The sequence below is a fragment of the Zingiber officinale genome, chromosome 2B (assembly GCF_018446385.1).
Source record: "Zingiber officinale cultivar Zhangliang chromosome 2B, Zo_v1.1, whole genome shotgun sequence".
In the NCBI taxonomy this organism is placed as follows: domain Eukaryota; kingdom Viridiplantae; phylum Streptophyta; class Magnoliopsida; order Zingiberales; family Zingiberaceae; genus Zingiber; species Zingiber officinale.
This window is the reverse complement of record NC_055989.1, coordinates 9,914,296-9,937,751: the sequence shown is the minus strand read 5'-3', so window position 1 is coordinate 9,937,751 and position 23,456 is coordinate 9,914,296. Positions and strand designations below refer to the sequence as shown.

The following is a 23,456-nucleotide window of genomic DNA, read 5'->3' as shown; positions in this document are numbered from 1 at the left end:
ATTTAGATATCATAATGATATTAAAGAAATAGCAATAACTTGAGAACTAATTTTGTTTAAATAAAAATAAATAAATAAATATTTTTGCCTAAGTTAAAAGTTTTTCTGAAATTGGAAATTTCTGCTTAAATTTTTACTTATAATTTTCAAAAATATTTTTACAAATTGCCTAAGTCAGAATTGTTTTTACTTAAAGAGATATTTAGAAAAAAAAATTTAGACTGCTTCTGTGAAAATTATTGCAAAAATTTTCAAAGTTCTCAAAATTTTCTAAGTCTTAACCCGTAGATTTTTTCTTACAACCCCATTTTTTTATGTGATAAAAGGGGGAGAGAAAAAGTATAAGTCTAGGGGGAGGTAGACAAAAAATAATTTTTCTATCTGTTTGCACTTAATTGTAAAAATTAGTTAGGGGGCATTTGGTTAAATGATGGGAATGACTATGAGTATGAGTTTGATAGTAGGGTGGAATGAGAATAGGAATGGAAATGAAACCCATCAAGTTATATGGGTTTGGTTGATTCCCATAAATCTAGTAATCATTCCCAAACCCACAATCCAAACACTATCTTTTACTATCATTCCATTCCCTCATTCCTAAACTCATCAACCAAACACCCCTTTAGTTTATTTTAATGTCTATTTTTACCCTAGCTTAACTTGGGTTGATCACATCAAAAAGGGGGAGATTGTTGGAACCCCAAGATTGTTTTGGTTTGATCAACAACTTAAGTTAGGTCCTGTGTGTTTCTAACCTTGTGTCTAAGTGTGCAAGAACTTAGGAGCACAGGTAATCGAGTGGAAGATGCAGCTAGCGAAAAGGACGGCACGTGGTGCGTCCGAGGGACAAAGCGTTGCGGAAGAATACACCGGCGGACGAGAAGGAAGCGTGTGGTGGTTCCGAGGGACGAGAAGCCGGAGCGGAAGACTGCTCGAGGAGCAAGAGACGCAGCTAGAGAGAAGGTCGGCACGGAATGCGACCGAGGGACGAAGACTGCGGATGAGTACGCTGGCGGATGAGAAGGAACCACGCGGCGATTCCGAGGGACGAGAAGCTGGAGCGGAAGCCTGCTCGAGAAGACCGGAAGTTGAGTTCGGGTGAGCCCTATTCCGAATGGCAAAGATCACCCAAGCGAGGGGAAGACTCATTCTGAGGCGAATGGAGCCAGAGCAGAAGACCCGGGCTGGAAATAGACAACGGGCTTGACTTTTCCAGCTGGGGCGCTCGGAGGTGTCCGGGGCGCCCTGACCCCTTCGGGGCGCCCGGATTTGACTTTTTGACCGGATATGACTCGATCTAAACGTTGGGGGATAAAATTTATCCTCCCAGGGCACCCGGAATCCTCAGGGCGCCCGGACCAAGGCTATAAATATAGTCTTGGTCTAGGAGCTTTTAAACGAACTCAAGAATTGTAATTCCAATGCTTGTGTGCTTTAAGTTTAGAGTTGAACTTCTGTTTCTGTGCTTAAACGCTGTAAGAGGCTTCTCCGCCTGAAGGAGATATTCTAGTGCGCTTCATCTTCCTTGGATTAACAACCTCCCCGGTTGTAACCAAGTAAATCTCTTTTATCTCTTACTTTTAGTTTATTTGTTTAATTTATTTATGCAAGTGTTCTGTTGAGAGTTCGAGAATGGTTGGCTTTTGTTTTTGCAGGCTATTCAACCCCCCCTTCTAGCCGCCCCAGCGGTCCAACAACTTTTGCTCAAGACAGTACCTCTCGCTATAGGTGTCTGTTCAATGTTGCAATCTAACATATTGAAGTGTTGTAGCATCTTAGTGATATAAGCTTCTTGAGACAAACCCAAAAGCCTTTTTGATCGGTCTCTAATGATCTTCACTCCTAAGATGTTCTCTGCTTCTCCCATATCTATTATGTTAAATTGCGATGAAAGTCAACTTTTGACTTTTATCACACACTTTATGTCGCTTCCAGCTATTAACATATCATCAACATATAATGAAAAAATGACAAACTTTCCTTTTTCCTTTCTTAAGTAAACACAATGATCCTCATTGATCATTTCAAAACCATAAGACAGAATGACTTCATTAAATCTTATGTTTCATTGTCTTGACGCTTGCTTTAGCCCATATATAGACTTCCTAAGTCTACATACTCTTTTTTCTTGGCCTTCAGCAGCATAACCTTCTGGTTGTACCATATAGATTTCTTCGTCAAGATTACCATTAAGGAAAGCCGTGTTTACATCCATCTGATGTAATTCCATGTCATATTGTGCTACTATAGCTAGGATGACACGTATTGACACAAACTTCACAACTGGAGAGAATGTCTCTTCAAAGTCAATACCCTCCATTTGGGTATATCATTTTGCAACTAATCGAGCTTTGTATTGATTAATCGATCCATCTACTTTCCTCTTTACTTTGAGAATCCACTTATTCTCAATAGCCCTTCGGCCCAGAGGAAGATCGACTAAATTCCAAACTTGATTCTTTCTCATTGACTCTATTTCCTCATCCATTGCAATTTTCTATTTTTCTCTTACTGAGCTTCTCAAAGCTTCCTCAACTGTTCAAGGTTCCTCATCATCAACTGGGAGAATCATCAATGCCTTATTCTCAATATCAAACCTTCTCCGAAGAATAATTTGACGACTACTTCTTCGAAGGTTAGACTATTGAGAAACTAACTCATTCAGTGGTAAATTACTCCCACTAGGTTGACTAGACTCAGACATCTCCTGATTTTTTAATAAAGGAACATTATCCTCCTCCTCTATCTCATATAGAGGAATTGTCTTATTAACTTCACCTCGTGTTGGGAACTCAATTTCAAGAAAAGTAGTATCTCTTGACTCTATTTCAGAGATGGTTCCATTTTGTCGCTCACCAATAAAAACATAACCCTTAGAAGTCTCAGAATATCTTATAAAGATACGCTTCTTACCTCTGGGTCCTAATTTTCCATGTTCGTGAGTCTTATCATGAATGTAGGCAGCTGACCCCCAAGGTCTCAGATTACTTAAATCTGGATTTCTGCCTATCTAACGTTTATGTGGGGTAGATGGAACTGACTTTGAAGACACTTTGTTAAGTATATAGGCCGTAACTAATAATGCATCTCCCCAATAGGAGATTGGCAAATTAGCCTGCGCCATTATAGACCTAATCATTTCAAGAAGAGTCCTATTTCTTCTTTCAGCAACCCCATTTTACTGTGGAGTTCCAGGGATAGTTAGCTGTCTAATAATCCCTTTCTCATTACATATTGTCTTGAACTGATCAAACAAATATTCACCTCCACGGTCAGTGCGCAAGGTTTTAACCTTACGTTCCAATTGATTCTCAACTTCATTCAAGTAACGAATAAAGCAATCCAAAGCTTCAGATTTGTGAGAAATCAAATACATATGACCAAAACTTGTGAAGTCATCAATAAATGTAATGAAATAAGAACTCTCATTTCTAGCCTTCATATTCATCGGACCACAAATATCCGAATGAATTAATTGCAATGGTGATTCGACCCTAATAGCCTTACCAAATGATTTTCTTGTCGTCTTTCCAGCAAGACAATGCTCACATATAGACAAATTAATCTTAGCATGAGTGTCTAAAATGCTCTCCTTAGCTAATATATCCATTCGTTCTTATTCTATATGTCCTAGCCTAGCATGCCAAATTTCATCATTAACATTAGTATTACTAGTAAGAGCAATGTTTGGAAAATAACCATCATTATTATTTGGTTCTACATCAAGAACCATAAAACCATTTGTTACATAACCATGCCCAATTAACACAGAGTTAATTCGAAATTCCACACAACGACTATAAAAATTTACATTATAACCTAAATCAAGAAGACAAATGACGGAAACCAGATTCCGTCGTATCTCAGAAGCATACAGGACATCATGTAGAAACAAGGTGCGTCCACCACATAGGTTGAGCTTGCAAGTGCCAATTCCTTTGACTTCAATTCTTGTATTATTTCCTACATATATCCACTTGTTGCCAGCTGGTACCCGACGGTACTCCACATATGTAGCTCGATCACGTGCTACGTGGTTCGTTGCTCCTGAATCCACAATCCACAAAGGATACGAATTAGCTAACAACACTGTACTTGCAACATATTGCTCATGGAAAGAAGATAACAATGGATCTACCTTTTTAGGCTCAGTATAATCTCGAGCAAAATGACCCTTCTTGTCACAGTTGAAGCAGGTCAACTTGCTCATAGGTCTTTGTCCATATCTCTTTCCTTTCTTCTTGATTTGGTTTTTAACAGCAACAACACTAGCCTCCTTTCCTTTTCCATTTCCTTTCTTAAATCATCTTTTCTTATTCTTGGAACCAGAACCTTCAACTACAAAAGCTTGACTAAAAATCCTTGCGGATTCAATCCTCTCTGCCTCAAGTTCAACATGGCGTGAGACATCAGTGAAAGTCTTGATACTCTCACTATGGGTCCGATTCTGTTTCATCATTTCCCAAGAATCAGGAAGGGAACAGATAACTGCTTGAACCTGTTGTTCATCGATCAATCCATGACCAACAGTCTTAAGCTCTCGAATCATGTAACCCATCTCCCTAAGATGTTAGGTCATGGTAACATTCAAGCGTTTTTTATAGCTATCAAACTTGATAGTTAACTGACGGAGCTTACTCAGACTTACTCCACTGTACTTCTCTCTAAGGGTTGCCCAGACAGCATGAGCCGATGGTAATGGCTCATACTCAAATGCCAGGTCATCCACCATTGAACTAATCAATATACCCTTAGCAATGAAGTCCTTCCTTTTTCATGCCTTATAGGCATTAAGGTCACATCTGTGTTGTGTTATAGAACCATCAGCTGGTTCTTCCATGATTTGATTTACAGCCTCTAGAACTTCTTGTTCCTCAAGAACGTATTGTATCTTGAGGTACTAGATTTTGTAGTTATCCCCATATAATTTCTAACCCTTATTGAGTTCAGCTATGATGTTTTTAGTTGCCATGATCTACATAAATAAACACATTATTTATTATTTCAGTGTAATTCATATATGTGCAATTAATTATTGACTCAGTGTAAATTAGAATTAGTTTACAAAATCAAGTGATAACTTTGTTTTCACTCATCATTCATATGTTCTAATATAATTAACATTGATCAATTTTATTACACACATCCCATCTAATGAACGAATCATTATTAAAATGAACTCATTTTTCATATGAACTAATCATATGGATATATGAACGAATCATATTCACATGAACTAATCATGTCATGAAATGAACTAATCATTTCTAAGTTTGTTAACATATAACATAACTTTTCATTATATAATTCTGTTCGTACATAACGATAGAAATTATTACATGATTCAAAAACTAAATGAGCTAACACTGTTCGTACATAATGACAGTAAATAGAGCACTAATGAACTATATAGGCCAGCACTACTCCCACTAGGATAAATGCTAGAGCAATGGGCAATTGTATCCCGTTTATCCCGGACTCTATGGTGAGTGGATCAGCCTCAGATGTATCCATCAAATCCATTTCTGGATCTTCTACACACTCTTGAGGATCCTCCTCTGATTCTTCGGGATCCATCTCTACATCCTCCTCGGGATTCATCTCTGGATCCTCTTTAGAATCTTCAGGGTCCATTTCTAGATCCTCCTCAGATTCTGTGGGATTTGGATCCTCCTCAAAATTTTGAGGATCCATTTCCGGATCCTCCTCAGATTCTTCGAGGTCCATTTCTTCAGTGTAACGACCCAATTTTCCCTATTTCGAGTTCCAAATGTTCATAAAAATATTTGGAAATGCTTTTAAAATATTCTATAGATTTTTAGAAATTTTTAGAGTATTTTTACGTAATTTTTGGAGGTCGTTTAGTATTTTTACAAAATAAAAGAAATTTTGACAGAAAGAGTTGAAGGCGAGGCTCGAACCCATGACCTCGGGTTGGACCCGACCTAACCGGGCACAGCCAACCAACTGGGCTGCGCACGCTTTGTTAACTAAGTATGGGGAGAAATAAAGTTAAAGCATAGATAGTAATTAATTATAACTCGAGTATAAGAAAGGGAATTAGGTTTTGATTTTTCCAAAACCCAAAACAATTCCTCTCGAAATTCTTTCTCTCCTCACCTCTCTCGCGTGCGACAGCGGCGGCGTTGCTTGGACGAAGGCGAAGCCGAATTTAGGGTTTCATTCCGACGGCCGGCGAGCGTTCTTCTTCAAGGTTCTACACAAACCCAAGCTCCCCTCGGCAAGGCGAACGCACGGGCAGGAGAAGAGGCCGAGAATCCCAAGCCTTCGAACCCTAGGTCCGTTCCTCCGTCGGCTGTAAGTCATACAAGCAAGGGTAAGTACTACTCACCTGCGGTAGGAGTTGCTCCGAGCTTCGATTTGATTTCCTTGCTTCCGGATTTCACAGTGCCGAGTGGAATTTTGTGCTAGGGTTTTTCCTTCCTTGCTCTGTTTGTCAAGCCGAACGGTTATACCTAATTGCATGAGAGTTTTGAGTTTTGTAATGGAGATGCTCCAATTGTAGCAGACCGAACAGCCCTTGTTTGAGGTCTTGTTTCTCCTTGTGTTTGAATCTGCCGTGAGTTCATCTAAGGATACATTCTTTTGGCTTGCTGTTGAATTCTTTGAGTTGTGTTTTATGCTTGAACCTCCTTGCTTTAAGATCATATTGTACAGAGTTAAGGTTGTTTAGGGATTAGTTTTGGACAGCATATTAAAGAAGCCTGAAGTTGTATTCTTTTGCTTTATTTATGGCATGTTTAGAAAGTTTGAAGTAGCATTCTGTTGCCTATTTTATAGCACGTTAAAGAAGCCTGAAGTTGTATTCTTTTGCTTTATTTATAGCATGTTTAGGAAGTTTAAAGTAGCATTCAGTTATCTATTTCACAGCATGTTTAGGAAATCTAAATAAGCTCTCTTTTGGTTTATTTTACAGCATGTTTAGTAAGTCCCAGTTAGCTCTCTTTTGCTCTTATCACAGCATGTTTAGATAGTTCAAATTAGTTCTCTTTTGCTCTATTTTGTAGCATGATTAGTAAGATCAGATTTGCTTCTTTTGCTTTTATCAAAGCATGTTTAGGAAATTCAAATTAGCTTTCTTTTGCTTTATTTTATAACATGCTTAGAGAGTTCAGATCTGCTTCCCTTGTGTTATTTTTTTTATATAGCATACTTGGTTAGTTGTAATCCTATACTTGTTAGAAATATCTACAAGATTCTAATAGACTCTAATAAAGGATTATAAGAAGCATGAGTAAAGAAAAAGACTAAAGTCTAGTTAAAAAGAGATAACAAGTAAATTAAAGAAAGAGGCTAGTACCCGACTTCCGAGGTTGTCGTTAAACAAATTCAGGTGACCAATTCCAAGGTCTTGGCCCTGGTAAGACCGAGGTCTTTATCCTCATAGGGCTGGAGGCTCGCTACCCCAGTCACTATTAGAGAGCGCGCAAAACAAAGATGGTACTAAGCCTGGGCCCAAAGAAGAAAAGAAGAACAAGAAGAGGAAAGTGAAAGAGAAATTAAAAGATTAATTTCTAGCATAAGAAAAGAAAAAGAAAAGAAGAAGAAAGTAAAAGAGAAATTAAAAGATTAATTTCTTGTGTAAAGATATAAGAACATGAAACAAGTTTATGCTTAGAATCAATAAAAGTTTAGTTCTTTAATTCTAAGCTTACAGTAGTTGTTTCATTACTTTCCTGTCAGTTAGTGAGCATGTTTAGTATTCAGTTTTATTTCTGTATACCATGAGTACATGCAGCTTTGCTTTAGCATTTCAGTTTCAGTATTATTGCATTGCTTTTATGCACTTCGAGTTTTTGTGAGATAGATTAGTACTTACTAAGCGTTTTCGCTTATAGATCTTTTTTCCTTTCCTCCTACTGCAGATAAAGGAAAAGCTAAGATATGAAGGGAGACGACAGGATGGTGGTGGTGATGAAGGTGTGTGATGACTGCGACTATGGAGAGATCCAGAGAGTGTTATCAAACATGCAGGACCTATTTGATTAGAGTTTATGCTTTAGTTCTTTTCTTTAACACTATTATGAAGTTTGTGAGATTGTAGTTGAGTTTATTTCCGCATATGCATTTAGTCACTTTAATTATTTGTGGAGTGATATAGTTGGTTGTCTTTACTGTTGTTTTTATAACTGCGTGGTTGTGAAAAATGAGTTCCAGCCGCCTGTGGCTGCGTATATATCTTATGTACTATGGATTTGGTCACCGGTACAGGGGAGATTCTGCCGAAATTTTTTGGTAGGAATTCCTCTGAACCGTGATAAATCTAAGTATTGCTAATAATAGCGTTAGTGACACTAGTAAGTAGAGTAGTAGTTAGGTAACGGTCGCCCTTAGCGAGTAGTAGTAAGAAGGGTGGGTTGTTACATTCAGGATCTTGATCTGCTTCAGATTCTTCAGGACCCCATTCCAAATGAAGTAACTGTCTGCACATCTCTGAATATTAGATGTACCCTTCAGAATCATCCCAAAGTTGGAATGCTATCTGCCGTAGATGTTCTGATAATGAATAAACCAGAGTCCATCTTTTTTCTTTTTCTTGGACTAGATACCCTTTTTGCTCAAGATTCCAAAACAACCAATCAAGCCGACCAATAAGCCTACCGACTCCGTGATCCGGGTCATATTCCAGCTTCTTGATCTCCTCCCATAGCTCATGTTGTCGTTCATAGCGACCAGCCATCATGTATATCATTCTTTGTATCTGGAATTGAAAATCATGATGCCAGTACAAAACTGACAGACCAGTAATAAAAACCGGTCATATTCAATTCCCACATATAGAACAAAATATACAGAATACACAAGCAATTAAGAAAAACAAATTTCCTTATTTTGGAGAGTCTTATATGATTGACACATTAGATCGGTTGATCAAGAATCTGGTTCTTAAGTTTAGTCTATCGTCCTCGTTAGAACTAATCTAATTGGACAGGGATTTCTGACCTATGTTCTATTATTTTTTAAACTCATTTGAGTCAATCTCAGACTTATTGATCAAACTTAGGTCTGTTTGATTCATCCAATTGCCCATTGGATTAAGTCTGACCCATTATAACAAATCTAATTTTTTTTATGATCAAGTCTGACACAACAAAACTAATTCAGTCATATTTGATCATCCCAACTTATGTAATCAAAATCACCCTAATTAATTCAATAATACACCGAACTGGTTAAACCAATAAATAATTTGAACCAGATCTAGGTATCATTGAATCAAACTAGTCTTCTTAAATCAACTAATAATTTAGATCGACCAGACCTGGTTTGATTGGATAAGTTGGTCTAGTTCAATTTTCAATTAATTGAACAATAAATTAATTAAATATCTATTTATTAATTAATAATACATTTCCTTATGTATTTAATTAATTAATAAATATATCTAATTAAACTTTAAACATGAAGTGATTGATATACGTGAAGTGATTTTTTTTTATATGCACTGTGCTTCGTAAAAATAGTATTGTTCATCTTTTTTTCTTCAATCGATTCAATGTGCTTCAATCGATTCTTGAATCGATTCAGTGTGTTGTTCGCGTTTTCTGAATTTCTCTTTAATCGATTCATTCATTGTACATCTCATTCAATCGAATGATGAATGATTAAGTCACTGTGCCGTGAATTTAATCGATTCAATTTCCTTCTCAATCGATTCAAAATGCATGAATCAATTGAGTAATCGATTAAAACAAAAAATGCACTGTTTATCTTCTTCGTGGCGACATCGACAATAGAAAAATGCCAGGCTATCTCACGGCGATTTTCATCGGTGTTAAAAACGCGGTCGCCAGCACTCCTCTGTCGCGACTCTATGCCACCGAGGACTACGGGATTCCGGGTGGAAATCGCATAAACAAGATTTGGCAGAGATCCCAAAAATTGCAACTTCGCGATTTCTCAACCGATCGCGATTTCTCAGTCGCAGGGATTTACATGCTTTCAAAAACTTACTCTGATACCATTGTTGTTTCTTTGAGAGCATGAAACAAAAACGAATTCAAAGCGATAACTACTCACAGTGATCTCCCGAAGAAAATCCCAGATGAGGATGTTGATCGACGAAGACACTGTTGCTATCGGAAGCACGATCATGGGCAACCGAAAAGCGCTTCAAGGTTCACGAACCAAATCCCAGATGTTCTACTTTTGGCTCTCTGATCACATCACAAACCCTTTGCTGTGTTCTGTCTAATCACTTTGCTTCACCTGCTCTTTTCTCATTGCTTGGACGCTCCTTTTATAAAAAGGTTAAGGAAGACGAAGGAGAAACGACGTCCCTTCGTCTCCTTGATATTATGCAGCAAGAAGAAAGATGAAGAAGAAACAACACCCCTTCATTTTCTCAACGTCTAAAAATCAAAAAGAGACCTCCAAATTAATGGAAACATCAATTGACTTTTGTTTTTTTATTAAAAATATACTTATTTCATGACTCTTAGCCACATCTGTTACAAGGTATTAAGATATACTAATTCACACAAGTGATCTGTTGTGGACCATCTGTGCTACAGGGAGGCAGGTGCTAATTCCTGAATTTATTTTTTTTAAATTAATATTTCTTTAAAAATATCTAGTAGAGAATAAATTTTTATCTTAAATACTATAATAAAAAAATCTAAACTTGAACATAAAATTTTATTAATTTAAATTTATTATAACTCAATCCTTAAATCTTAAAATCTTAAATCCTAAATATATATAATATAACATATGAGCATATATATATATATATATAATCCAAAGACAAATCGGAATATCAAAGAAGATATTTTATTGGCTCAAATTTTATTATAATTAAATTTTTTAAATCTTAAAATCTTAAACTTTAAATACATATAATATACATTAAAATAAAATAAAAAAAAATACTGAATAAATTTAGATGTCAAGATTCATTTCAGATCTGAAAGATATTATACATATACTACTTTTATATTAAAATTCTTTATCAACTTATTAAAATTATTTAAACTTATCAGCTTTAAAAAATTAAAATCATTATAAACTTATTGCAGCAGTCATTTAGTAATTATTGCAATAATATAAGCATCATTAAATGGTTGTTATAACATTGTAATAGCCACTAATGGGCTACTACAGTTATTTTATGATGCTTTTAATATTGTTGAAATGATTTTGATCAATCGATTTGATAAAAAAAATTGATTTAAAAGTATTTTATGCGTAGTAATTAAAACAACACTCTAATAAAGATCTATTTTACAAAAGCACTGAAATAAAAATATTTTTATATAAAAAATATAATTGAATATCTTTTTGACTATTTTTTTTAAAATGCCCTTTTAACTATCAAATAATCAAAGTTGTCATTTTAATTTTCACCTTAAAAAAAATTATAAAACTGAGGGCATTAGTCGTCTTCTCACTATTAATTTAATTAAGTATAACCTCATTCATCTCATCTCAAGTAATTAATATGGGCATTGATAGTCACTTTAGCACATCCTTCTTCACACCTTCATTAACGGACCTCCAACTTAGGAGACCTCACTAATGTTTCACCTCGATTAAGTTGTATTTGTGACATCTAGTCCAACCTCGACTTGCACTCTTTTGGTTACATTAGAGTTGTAAATTTGGATTGGATCCGTCAAATCGATCCTTTCTGTCAAATAATTTAAATAGATTAGGTTAAAATTTTATCAATTCAAGTCCGCTGCGGATCAACCCACCTAGGCCCGCGATCCGTGCGGGTTAACCCATGATAGGCTTGGATTGGTCTAGGGGTTCAGAAACACATGTAAGTTAAATTTTATGTCAATTTATTATCTTTCTTTGTTATAATTTTTTTAAAAAAAATTCATTAAATATACGTTCTCATTTGTTTCCATTTACATTTAAAATATCGGTTTTTGAACATATTTGATTGATGAAATCTTTCTAAAGTAAAGTGGTTAAGATATTAATTTTTTTTTTAATTTGTTGGGCCCGCGGATTGGTCCGCATAATCTGTAACCTCCCTTGGATTAGGTTGAATTGAAGATTTCTCAACTTGCCAAGATGATGGGTCGACTTGTCCAATCCCACCAAATGGTTAGCCTACCATAGGCCGATCCACCCCATCACAGATTGATCCATCTGACAGTTCTAGTTACGATCCCTCGCATTTTTTGCCCAAGCGAGCTTACTATAAGAACACATTCCGCAAAGCATATTATGATGCGATATCGATCAAACCATAATAGATTTAGTATTGTCCATGTCGAATATTATTGGGCATGGGATGAAAGAAAGGAAAAGAAGGCCTTAGAGAGGAGCAAGAATGGAACACCCGAGATGAAAGATGGTTAGATGACTCGATCGAAGTAGGCTACAATACGACACTTCTATTCAAAGGAAAATCCACACAAAATCAAACTTCCAGGTAGATGTGAAGTGTCCTAATCGAACTCTTACCACTAATAGTGTTCTACAGTAGGCGAAGCAAAACTGCAACTTGATTACGATGGAAATGATTAGGATGAGAAAAGGACAGTTTGGAACTAAACCGTTTCAGATTATAAATTAAAATGTGCAATTACAAAAAGATTTTTTCCAACAAAGAACTGCAAAAGAATCACTAAATCCAGTTTTCTTTGCAGATCATTCAGGCAATGATGTGAAACACAGTGACAAGTTATTGCTTGAATTATGAAAAGGAGCTTCAGAAATCATACTGTAATGGTACAACTCAACACTACATAAGAAGCATCTATAAGATTAAACATCAGGATTGCCCGAGTCGATATCAGAAGATGTCGCCCGTTGCACAAATAGTCTCAGTCTCTCCGTCTCACCGATCACAGTTAACCATCCTGTAAGAAGATCCATTGTCACATAGTCTGGTTTGCATCCCTGCAAATTCATCTTGTCCATAAGCTCGAAGGCTTTATCAGACATGTTAAGGTTCTTAAGACCCTTGAAAATAGCAGTGTAGGTCACGGCATCAGGCAATATATCTTTTTCCTGCATCTCATCGAAGAGGTATATTGCTGCATCAACTTTTTGATTCTTACAATAAGAATCAATGAGGGTAGTATAAATAAGAGTGTTGGCCGGCACCATTGACCCATCCATGCTCTTGAAGATCTTCATGGCCTGCTCAAGATCACCAGATTTGCAGTAACCATTGATCAAAGTTCCATAAGTCACAACGTCAGGGTTGCATCCATTGTCGACCATTTTGTTGAGGAATTTACCAGCCTTTGAAAAATCACCAGCCTTGCAGAAAGCATCAATCAAAGAAGTGTATGTGAAGATATCAGGCCTAAGCCCTGCCTCGCATATTTCATCGTGTATCTCCAATGCCTTATCCAACCTCTTCCTCTTGCAAAACCCACTGATCAAAATGTTATAGCTCTTTATGTCTACTCGAAAACCATTCTTTCTCATCAACGACATGTTCGAATAAGCATCATCCAGTTTACCAAATTGAGTCAACCTATAGATGAGAGTGTAGTATGTTGTAGAATCAGGGGAAACTCCTTCCTTGATCATCTCATCAAACAATGCCATCGCCCTTCCTACTTTGTTGGAATGAAGAAAAGCACCAATCAGGATTTTATAGGTGATAGCATTGCCTTTAACTTCCGGCCACTTGACCTTTTTCTTTTGGAAAAAATCTAGGGCACTTCCGATCATCCCATACCTGCACATTCCATTCACAAAGGTATTCAGAATAACCACATTGACAGCCACCCTTTCCTTCTCCATCCTGGTAAGCAATTCATGAGCTTTGTCTAACTCTGCAGCCTTGCAGAAGGCTTTAATCAAGCTGGTGTAAGTCACACTGTCAGGATCACAAGCATGGCTTGATTTCATCCTATCAAGCAAGGAGAGACCATCCTGAAGCCTTCCTGCCTTGCAGAGCCCATCAATGACAGTGTTAAAAATGATTGTGCCAGGGGTGACCCCTGAATCTGGGCTTGACATTGCGTCGAGCACGTTCAGTGCATCATCGATGCGACGGGATTTGCATAGGCTATTGATGAGTATACCGAAGGTGACTACGTCAGGCCGCGCGCCCAAGCCTTTCATCTCCGAAAACAGAAGATTCATCCTTTCGAAGTCTTGCATTGCAGCGAGGCCAGCCAAGAGGGCGTTGCACATAGGGGCCTCGAAGGAGCCGCCAGCATCCTTTACCGCGTGAAAGAAATCCCAGGCCCCGGAGATGGCGCCGCAGCGGCACAGCTTGGTGATGAACTGAGTGAACAGGATGGCGTCGTGCGGAAAAAGTCCCATCTTGGCCATCTCGACGAGGAGGGCGAGGGACTCCTCGTTCAGGGGCTGGCTTCGCTTAACCAGGCCGGAGAAAACGATCGACCGAGTGGCGGCGTCAGGAGGGGAAGTGGAGTTGGGGGGAAGCATACCGCGGAGGATCGACAAGGCGGCGGAGAGGCGGCCGGGAGAGGCGGAACCGAGCAGGGAATAGAGGAGGTATTTAAGGTGGCGAGGTGAGGCATTGCTAGAGGGTTTCTGGTGTTTCACGTCGCTCCGGGTGCCTACGCCACCATCGCAATCGAAGTCGGTGGCAGCGGCGTCTGTAGAAGAGGAGGCGGTGTGGCAGCGGCGGAGAGCTGTCAAACGCAAACACGGATTCTTCACCAGCTTCATCTTCCGTTTGGCCAAGCGACGCGGCTGCGATGGCAAAAACAGGGGCTGATAATAAAGGATTAGTTTTAGCAAAACGAAGGACTGTAGTCACTGCACTTATGGACAAATTAACTGGATGCATAAAATAGGAGCAAACAATTTGCCCAAGCTAGATTACTATAGGAATACATTTCGCAAACCCTTTTTGATGGACATATAATATTTTTAGTTTAATAGTCACGGATTGATTATTAAACATTGAGGATGTATGATTTATTTCACCATACATATCTATGTGCTTATATTACCTCTTTCCATATTTATAGGATCGACATTAGAAAATCTTTAAGATAATGAATTTATGTCGAATATTGTTAGACATGGGGTGAAAAAAATGAGAAAAAAAAACCAAGAATAAATATTATTGTGGATGACGTGTCAAATAAAGCGAGCTTCTTCTTGCGTGTGGGAGTGTACTCATTTTATTATCTCAATGGGATGCTCAATTTATTAGAGGATGATAGACTTATTATAATGGGGCAAGAGATCAATTTTCGATGAACGCATATTCTTAAAAAAAAACTTCTCTCATTTTTAGTTAATTTGATGATCGACTATCAACTGATCTCATAATTAATTTCATTTTATATAATTTAGAATGAACTATGGAAGAAATCAGAAAACTCATTTTATTAATATGGAAGTCACTCCTCCTCCTAATTTCCTTTTTATTTTTTTAATAAAATTAAAATTATTTTATAATTTGATAATGATTAATGATTTAAAAAAATTAAAATAAATAAAACGTAAAAGTTAGTCGATGATGAATGATTAATTTTTTTAAAAAAAATACATATAACTTCATTTTTAATATTTCTTTTTTTCATTTATCCCATCACTTTCTACCTCGTCTTTTTTATTCTTTCATTCTATATTTATATATTTATTTGAGATAAAAATTTCAATATTTTTATATAAATCTTTTAAATTATCGAATTGGGAAAGAAAATATATCTCCTAGTCATTCAAATGTTTAATATTCTCAATATTACTCTCTCACACACAATAACTTTTAAATTTTTAAAATTTTCTAAAAATCGGTGAATTTTAGTGATGTCGTCCCAACTCCATTTTGTATATATCCACCTGAAGATTCGTCGACTATGGGAACTCAATTTGGGATGTCAGCTCTGTCATACGTATTTTCTCCTCCTCAACTATTGGTTATTTCTTAGAACGAATCAAGAAGGGCTAGTGTCAATGCATCTGTCAGCGACAAATAACCCGTAATGATATCATCTATTCTTGGAACTCAGTGATTATTACACTCATTACACATATAACACAAGTAGAAACTAGAGATAAATGATGAAAAAGAGACAGTTTTGTCTCCTAATAAAAAATATCATCTTTGCGAAGTCATGGACGACTATCAATGCTAGCACAACCACTGGTAATGACCAAAAAGATGAAGATTTTTGGAAATGTATCGCTGAATACAACAATAAACATCAGCACAATGGAACTATATTAAGAATTTGAAAACGGCTAAAATCACATTATTATTTATTTAGTAACATGACATTCGTTGATTACCCCTTATCGAATAAGCTTCCTTTTGAAGTGGGAGGTAACTCATTTTATTAACATTGGGAGTGACTCTTGTTTGGGGAGCCTTTCCTTTTTAGTTTTTAATAAAATTATTTTATTATTTGATAATGATTTTTTCAAAATAAATAAAATAAATAAAACATAAAAGTTAGTCATGATTCAATGATTAATTTTTTTATTTTTTAAAAAAATACATGTAAATATATTTTCAATATTTCATATTTTTTCATTCATCTTACCATTTACTCCGTATTCTTTCTTATTCTTTTCATTCAATATTTGTACTTTTATTCGAAATAGATAAAAATTTTAATGTTTCCTTTGTAAATCTTTTGAATTATCCAAATGTGAAAGAAAACAAATCTTCTCAATATAATCCCATTCATCCAAATATCTAAGATTCTTAATTTTCCTCTCTCACACAATAGCTTTTAAATTTCTAAAATATTTCATATGTTCCACAATATTCTCTAAATTTCTCAAATTTTTAAAGTTTTCAAAAAATTCTAATGAATCTTAATAACACCGCCTCAACTCCGTTTTATATGTATCTACCCCAAGATCGGTCGGCCATGGACACCAAATTTGGGATGTCAGCTCTATCGTATGTATTTTCTCCTCCTCAACTATCGATTATGTCTTTGAATGAATCAAGAAGAGCTAGTGTCAATGCATATGCCAACGACAAAGAACCTATAATGCCATCATTTGTTCTAGGAACTCATTGGCCACCACACTCATCACATAGAGCACGAATACAAACTAGAGATAAATGACGAAAAATAAATAGTTTGGTCTCCCAATAAAAATGTAGTCCTTGCGAAGTCATGGGCAACTCAGTCACAGTTGAAGCACTTCTCAGAAAACTTTTTCTTGCTGATGCCTCCTCTAGGTCCCATCTTGGAAGATTTTGGGTTCTTCAATTTCTAGCTTTAACCGTGCTCAACCACGTTGGTTTTCACAATAGCTTGAGAGAACAACTTTTTCTCTAAACTCTTGTTGTCTTCTTCGATGCGAAGTCTAACAATGAGTTCCTCCACATTCATCTCCTTCCGCTTGTGCTTCAGATAGTTCTTAAAGTCCTTCCAGCCGGGAGGCAGCTTTTCTTTGTCATATGATAGTAGTCACCTGGAAGGTTTCACTCAGAACCATCCCTTCTGAGTGGATCTCGTGCAAGATCACCTGAATCTCCTGGACTTGGCTGATCACCGTCTTGGAGTCAACCATCTTGTAATTCAAGAATCGGCCTAGATGAACTTCTTGGTCTCTGCATCCTCCGTCTTGTACTTCTTGTCCAGGGATTCCCACAGCTTCTTAGTCGTTCTCTTCATACTATATACAGCGTACAGCGAGCTGGCAAGGTAGCTGAGGATGTATTTTCGGCAAAGGAACTCAGAATGAACCCATGCCTCGACTGTACTGATGGTTTGCGCATCGGCATCCTCAGCACGCTTGGGAGGGTCCTCGATCAAGAACTGAGCCAGATGAGCGTGGTCAAGTAGAAGAGCATCTTCTGCTGCCACCTCTTTAAGTTCACTCCAGTGAACTTCTCTGGCCTTTCCCCATGGTTGATCGGCACAGTTCTAATATGGGCAGAGGGGGCATGCATATGTTGAGTCTGTTGCACATCAACACTTGATTTTTGACCATCTCAACATAATCGAATATGTTTCAAGATTGTTGGAGAAAATAATCTGCTCTCGGAGATTTACGAGATATTAGTTAAATTTAAATACATCGAATTAAATACACTTATCTATTGAAATGACCTGAGTTGATAATCTCAGGGTACCAGCAGGGGTTGATTTCTGCTAATTGCTGAGTGCAGACCGAGCTTCGAGTTTGAGTAGTAAAGTCTGCGCAGACTTAATGGTCGGGCGGGCAAACAATAGATTGGCCGATCGGGCAGTAAGGCCGAGCAAGTTCGTCCAGACAGAGAGCCAATCGGGCGAGAGGCTGGTTGGGCGAGCAGATAGGCCGGTCGGGCTAACAGACAGGCCGAGTGAGAGGCCGGTCGAGAGAACAGGTAGGCTGAGCGAGCTGGTGTCGATCGAGCGAAGAGGCTGAGTGGGCAAGCGAAGAGGCCAAGCAGGCAGACGAAGAGGCCGACTAAGCGGACGAAGAGGCCAATCGGGAGGACGAAGAGGCCGACTGGGCGGATGAAGAGATCAGGCGAGCTGACTGAGGCATGCGATTGATGCAGTTTCCTTGAAATAGATTCACCCACCTCCAGTAGTGCTTCGTGGTATACTCGAGTCATCTGTTTTAAAGGACACAACGGTTAACCGTGATTCCACTAAGCACTGGTGGTCACGACGAACTGAGTGGTACCCGACTGCTATTATGGGCACTCCACCGAGTAGGGGTTACGCGATAGAGGAAGAGGAAACATAGGTGGAGAGCTTCTGCTACTTTTCTGTGTGTGTAAACCTATGATCACAGCCTTGTTATATAGGAGCTCAGATCAACGACAGCGTTAATAGTCGATTAATGACCATTACTCGGTGAGCTGTGAAACGCTTGCGTTTCGCTCGGTCATTTTACTTCTGCATTAATCTTACTTTAATGCATCCATTAAACAAGCAGCAAAAGGTTTAGGTGGTAAAATATTAGTTGTTCCACTTGGGCAAATTTTACCCCGACTGGTCCAACATTAGGCGCGCGTAGGTCGTGCCCGCACACGAGTCAACATGGTTCAGTGCAATCCAAGCCCTACATTTGCACCCCCCCCCCCTTACGCACCCATGCATGAGAGAGAGCCTCTTCCCATGCATTTGTTCACATTCTCAATGTATGTGAATCAATATAAACCAACCAACCAACATGCCATGAAACTACTAATGTAGGACTAAATGTTGGTGCAATCGACCTAGGTTTTGATGTGTGTGTCAAAGAGTTTAAGTTAGGCTTTCATATGTATGTGATATGTGTTTGAGTCTTGCAGGACCTTGTGGAACACATGAGAACTTGGTGCGGCCAAGTGTGGAAAGCTCATCCAAGGGCTCGGATCGTTGAGTCGGTGAAGGATGGTGTGGAAGACATCCGAGGGACCGCGCGGACGAGGAGCAATGGAGTGGGGCCGAAGGAAGTGGACTTCAAGGCAGCGTGAAGGATGGCACGGAGAGGAGCCGCGGGCTCAGGTGCATCTGAGGGACGAAGGCCGAGGAAGAGGACTTCAAAGGCAACTCCGGAAAGGATGAGAGGAGTGAATGTACTGGGACCAGTCGACTGGTCATGGGACCAGTCGACTGATCCAGCTTCACAGAATGCACAGAAGCATTCTGTGCTTGTCGACTAAGGGGACCAGTCGACTGGTCCTAAGACCAGTCGACTGGTACATGACCGTTGGCAGAAAACGGGCTCTAAAGAGAGCCGTTGGTGTTGCCTAACGGCTAGCACCAGTCGACTGGTGTCAGGGTTTGAGTTGATTGATGATCAACTCTTTCCTCTTATTTAAGGAGAGCTTTGGGGCATTGAGGAGGTTACTGATACTCATTGTAAACCTTCTGAATCTTGCCCAAAGCTCCCAAGACAATTCTCTTCCTCCTAATTCTAACTCCATCTTGTAAAGAGGAAGAGTGATCTTGTGAGAGGTTTGCTCCACCGAGAAGGAGAAGCTTTAGCCGGAGATTGCCGGGGATTGATCCACCAAAGGATCAAGGGCTCGTCCACCTCAAGGACACGTCGTGGAGTAGGAGCAAGCAATCTCCGAACCACGTTACATCGAGCGTGTTAGCATTTGTATTCTTGTTTGTGTTTCTTTATTTTAGTTTCTATATTTCCGCTTGCGCAAACTAACATATTGTAGAGAAGAAATCGATTTGGGGGTGGCCTAGCTATCCAACCCCCCTTCAAGCCGGCCACCGATCCTCCAACAATTGGTATCAGAGCAAGGAAGCTCTTCAACGGACTAATCGCCAAGAAGAACAACATCATCAAATGGCCGGCTCAAACATTCATCCACCCAAATTCGAAGGAGACTTCTCTTGGTGGAAGAGGAGAATGGAGGTATTCTTCGAAACCGATTTTGACATAATGCTAATCATGGAAAATGGTTTCGAAGTGCCTAGGGATCAAGACAATAAGCTACTTGAGAAAACAAGGTGGACCAAGAAGCAAAGGGAAGAACATTTAGCAAATGCTAAAGCCATACATCATCTACAAAGTGTCCTTCCTCAACAAGAAATAACACGGGTTGGAACCTACTCAAGCGCTAAGGAGTTATGGGAAAAGCTAGTGGAGCTTCATGAAGGAACATCGGAAGCGAAATTAGCAAGAAGAGACCTCCTTCGAACTCAACTCAATAACATCAAGCTTGAAAAAGGAGAAAAGGTATCAATTTTACATTGTAAAATCAAGGAGATTATTAATGGACTAACAAGTGTAGGTGAGACACTTTCAAATCGAGACGTGATTACGAAAGCCCTAAATGCTTTTCCAAGATCCACAACTTGGAGTTCCATTGTAGATACATACTACATATCAAAGGACCTAGAGAAATCCTCTCTAGATGAACTCTTCTCAACAATGGAGCTTCATGAAACAAGAGTTGAGGGATTAGAGGGAGAAGCAAATAAATCAAGAGGAGTAGCCCTTGTGGCAAACAAGGGAAAGGGTAAGAAGAAGAAGTCTTCATCCCCACCATCCTCCGACTCCGAAGAATCAAGCGCCTCAATGGATAGTGATCAAGAGGCATATATGGTAAGGAAAATGAGAAGAGCTTTTAGAAAATTTTCATCTAACAAATCTCATGCTAGGAGAAGCTCAAGAAGCAAAAGTAGGACAAGGAAGATAATTTGCTACAATTGCCAAGGAGAAGGACACATAAAAGATGATTGTCCTCTCTTGAAAAAGAAGGAAGGAAAGAAGAAGAAGGAGAAGACAAAAGAAAAGGGGAAGAAGGCTCAAAACCTAAAAGCAACATGGGATGATCCTTCATCATCATCGGAGGAAGAAGAGCATCACATAGTCAATTTTGCTCTCATGGGGATTGATGATGTAGCCTCCACCTCATCCGAACAAGAAGAAGGAAGGAGCTCAAGTGAAGATGAAGAGGGGAGCTCAAGTGAAGGGGGAGGTCAAACTTCGGATTCGGACTTCTCGGTAAGTGAGGTACATAATCTTCCTCCCCATATCTTAGTTAAAATTATTTCAAGTACAAATGATGACTTGTTCAAGGCAAAAAGGAAAAACAAGTCTTTGAAACATGACATTTGCATGCTTAAAGAAAAATTAGAATCCATGCCTATTAGGGATGATGATTTGCATGCTTCCTCTACAAGTTCAAATGATTCATGTTTAGAAGAGGAAAATAGGAAATTAAGGGAAAAGGTAGAATACCTTACCAATGCCCTTAGAAAATTTGAAATTGGCTCAAATACCTTAAACATGATTATTGGGAGCCAAAGGGCAAGTTTTAAGAAAAATGGGCTAGGATACAATGAACCCAATAATGAAAAGACTTATCATTGTCTACTTGCTAGGGGAAATCAAAGAAAAAGACCATAGATAGGAAATGGATCCCTAAGGAGTACTTGGTCAACCCAATTAGAGAGAACTTCTATTGGGTGCCAAAATCAATCCTCAAGGGTTAGAGGATTTTAGGTCAAGTCAACCATAGAAATCATAATTCCTATTTTTTTGGTTGACTTGAGACCTTAAGGGGGAGTACTTAGCCTTGATAGAAATTCATGATAAAAAGGGCTAAGTAGAGATTACCTTTATCTCACAATGACTTGCATTATTTTCTAACAATAAATGTGAGATACTAGGATGATACAAATAATTCACATATGCTTATGGCATTTTGATGAGTTATGAAATGTATCAATTTTTAGTGATCATAGACCAACTATGGGGAAAGCAAATGTTTAATTAATGGACATCTTGCCCATAGATCATAGTTGGATATTTCAAATGTTTTGAAAATAATTCTATGTTTTATTTACTGTGGTCTAGCTATTTTAAAACATATGATTTCAAAACTGAGCTTGAAATTGATACAAACTTACATGTTTTCGATATTTTTGAAACTTGGTCAAAATTTTTAAAATAGGTTGACTTTTCATGAAAACATATTTTTCTTAGTTAAAGAATATTATAATAAATATGTGTTCAAAATTTCATGATTTTTCGAATTTTCTGGAATTTTTTATGGATTTCTGAAGTTGGCTGCCATAGGCTGAAATTGATGTTCAGTTTGTGCCAGTCGACTGGTGCAGATACCAGTCGACTGGTACCAGCCTTTCAGCATTTTGTTGGTCTTTAAAATCAAATTTTCGGTTCAAATTTGGTTATAACTGATACCATAGTATGTGTACTGTCTGGTACAATATTTTTGATGGTGTCAAAGGGGGAGAATTGGGTAGGTTTAAGTTAGAAATCTACTTGGTTTACTTGTGTACAAATCTTTGAAAATTAAGGTTGAGAGCATGTGTTAAGGGGGAGCTTGGGTTTTATGCTTCATGTTTTGCTTCAAAATTTTCAAAGTTGTTATTTATGCCTAACTTAAACATATTGCCACACATCAAAAAGGGGGAGATTGTTGGTGCAATCGACCTAGGTTTTGATGTGTGTGTCAAAGAGTTTAAGTTAGGCTTTCATATGTATGTGATATGTGTTTGAGTCTTGCAGGACCTTGTGGAACACATGAGAACTTGGTGCGGCCAAGTGTGGAAAGCTCATCCAAGGGCTCGGATCGTTGAGTCGGTGAAGGATGGTGTGGAAGACATCCGAGGGACCGCGCGGACGAGGAGCAATGGAGTGGGGCCGAAGGAAGTGGACTTCAAGGCAGCGTGAAGGATGGCACGGAGAGGAGCCGCGGGCTCGGGTGCATCTGAGGGACGAAGGCCGAGGAAGAGGACTTCAAAGGCAACTCCGGAAAGGATGAGAGGAGTGTGTAACAAGGTGCAGTCCAGTCGATTGCAACTTTTAGCAGTCGACTGGACCAGTCGACTGCATGTTTTAGCAGTCGACTGCACCAGTCGACTGCATAGCACCAGTCGACTGGTGCATGGACCAGTCGACTGGTGTCAGGGTTTGAGTTGATTGATGATCAACTCTTTCCTCTTATTTAAGGGGAGCTTTGGGGCATTGAGGAGGTTACTGATACTCATTGTAAACCTTCTGAATCTTGCCCAAAGCTCCCAAGACAATTCTCTTCCTCCTAATTCTAACTCCATCTTGTAAAGAGGAAGAGTGATCTTGTGAGAGGTTTGCTCCACCGAGAA

The 23,456-nt window shown here is 38.5% G+C and overlaps 1 protein-coding gene across 1 annotated transcript; it reads right to left on the bottom strand.

Moving 5' to 3' along the window:
• Positions 1 to 12,539: 12,539 nt before the first annotated feature.
• LOC122045256 (pentatricopeptide repeat-containing protein At3g61520, mitochondrial-like) lies at positions 12,540 to 14,692 on the bottom strand. Its single transcript, XM_042605394.1, has one exon. It carries the CDS (start codon positions 14,635 to 14,637, stop codon positions 12,745 to 12,747), a length of 1,893 nt encoding a protein of 630 aa, XP_042461328.1. The 5' UTR covers positions 14,638 to 14,692; the 3' UTR covers positions 12,540 to 12,744.
• Positions 14,693 to 23,456: the final 8,764 nt, after the last annotated feature.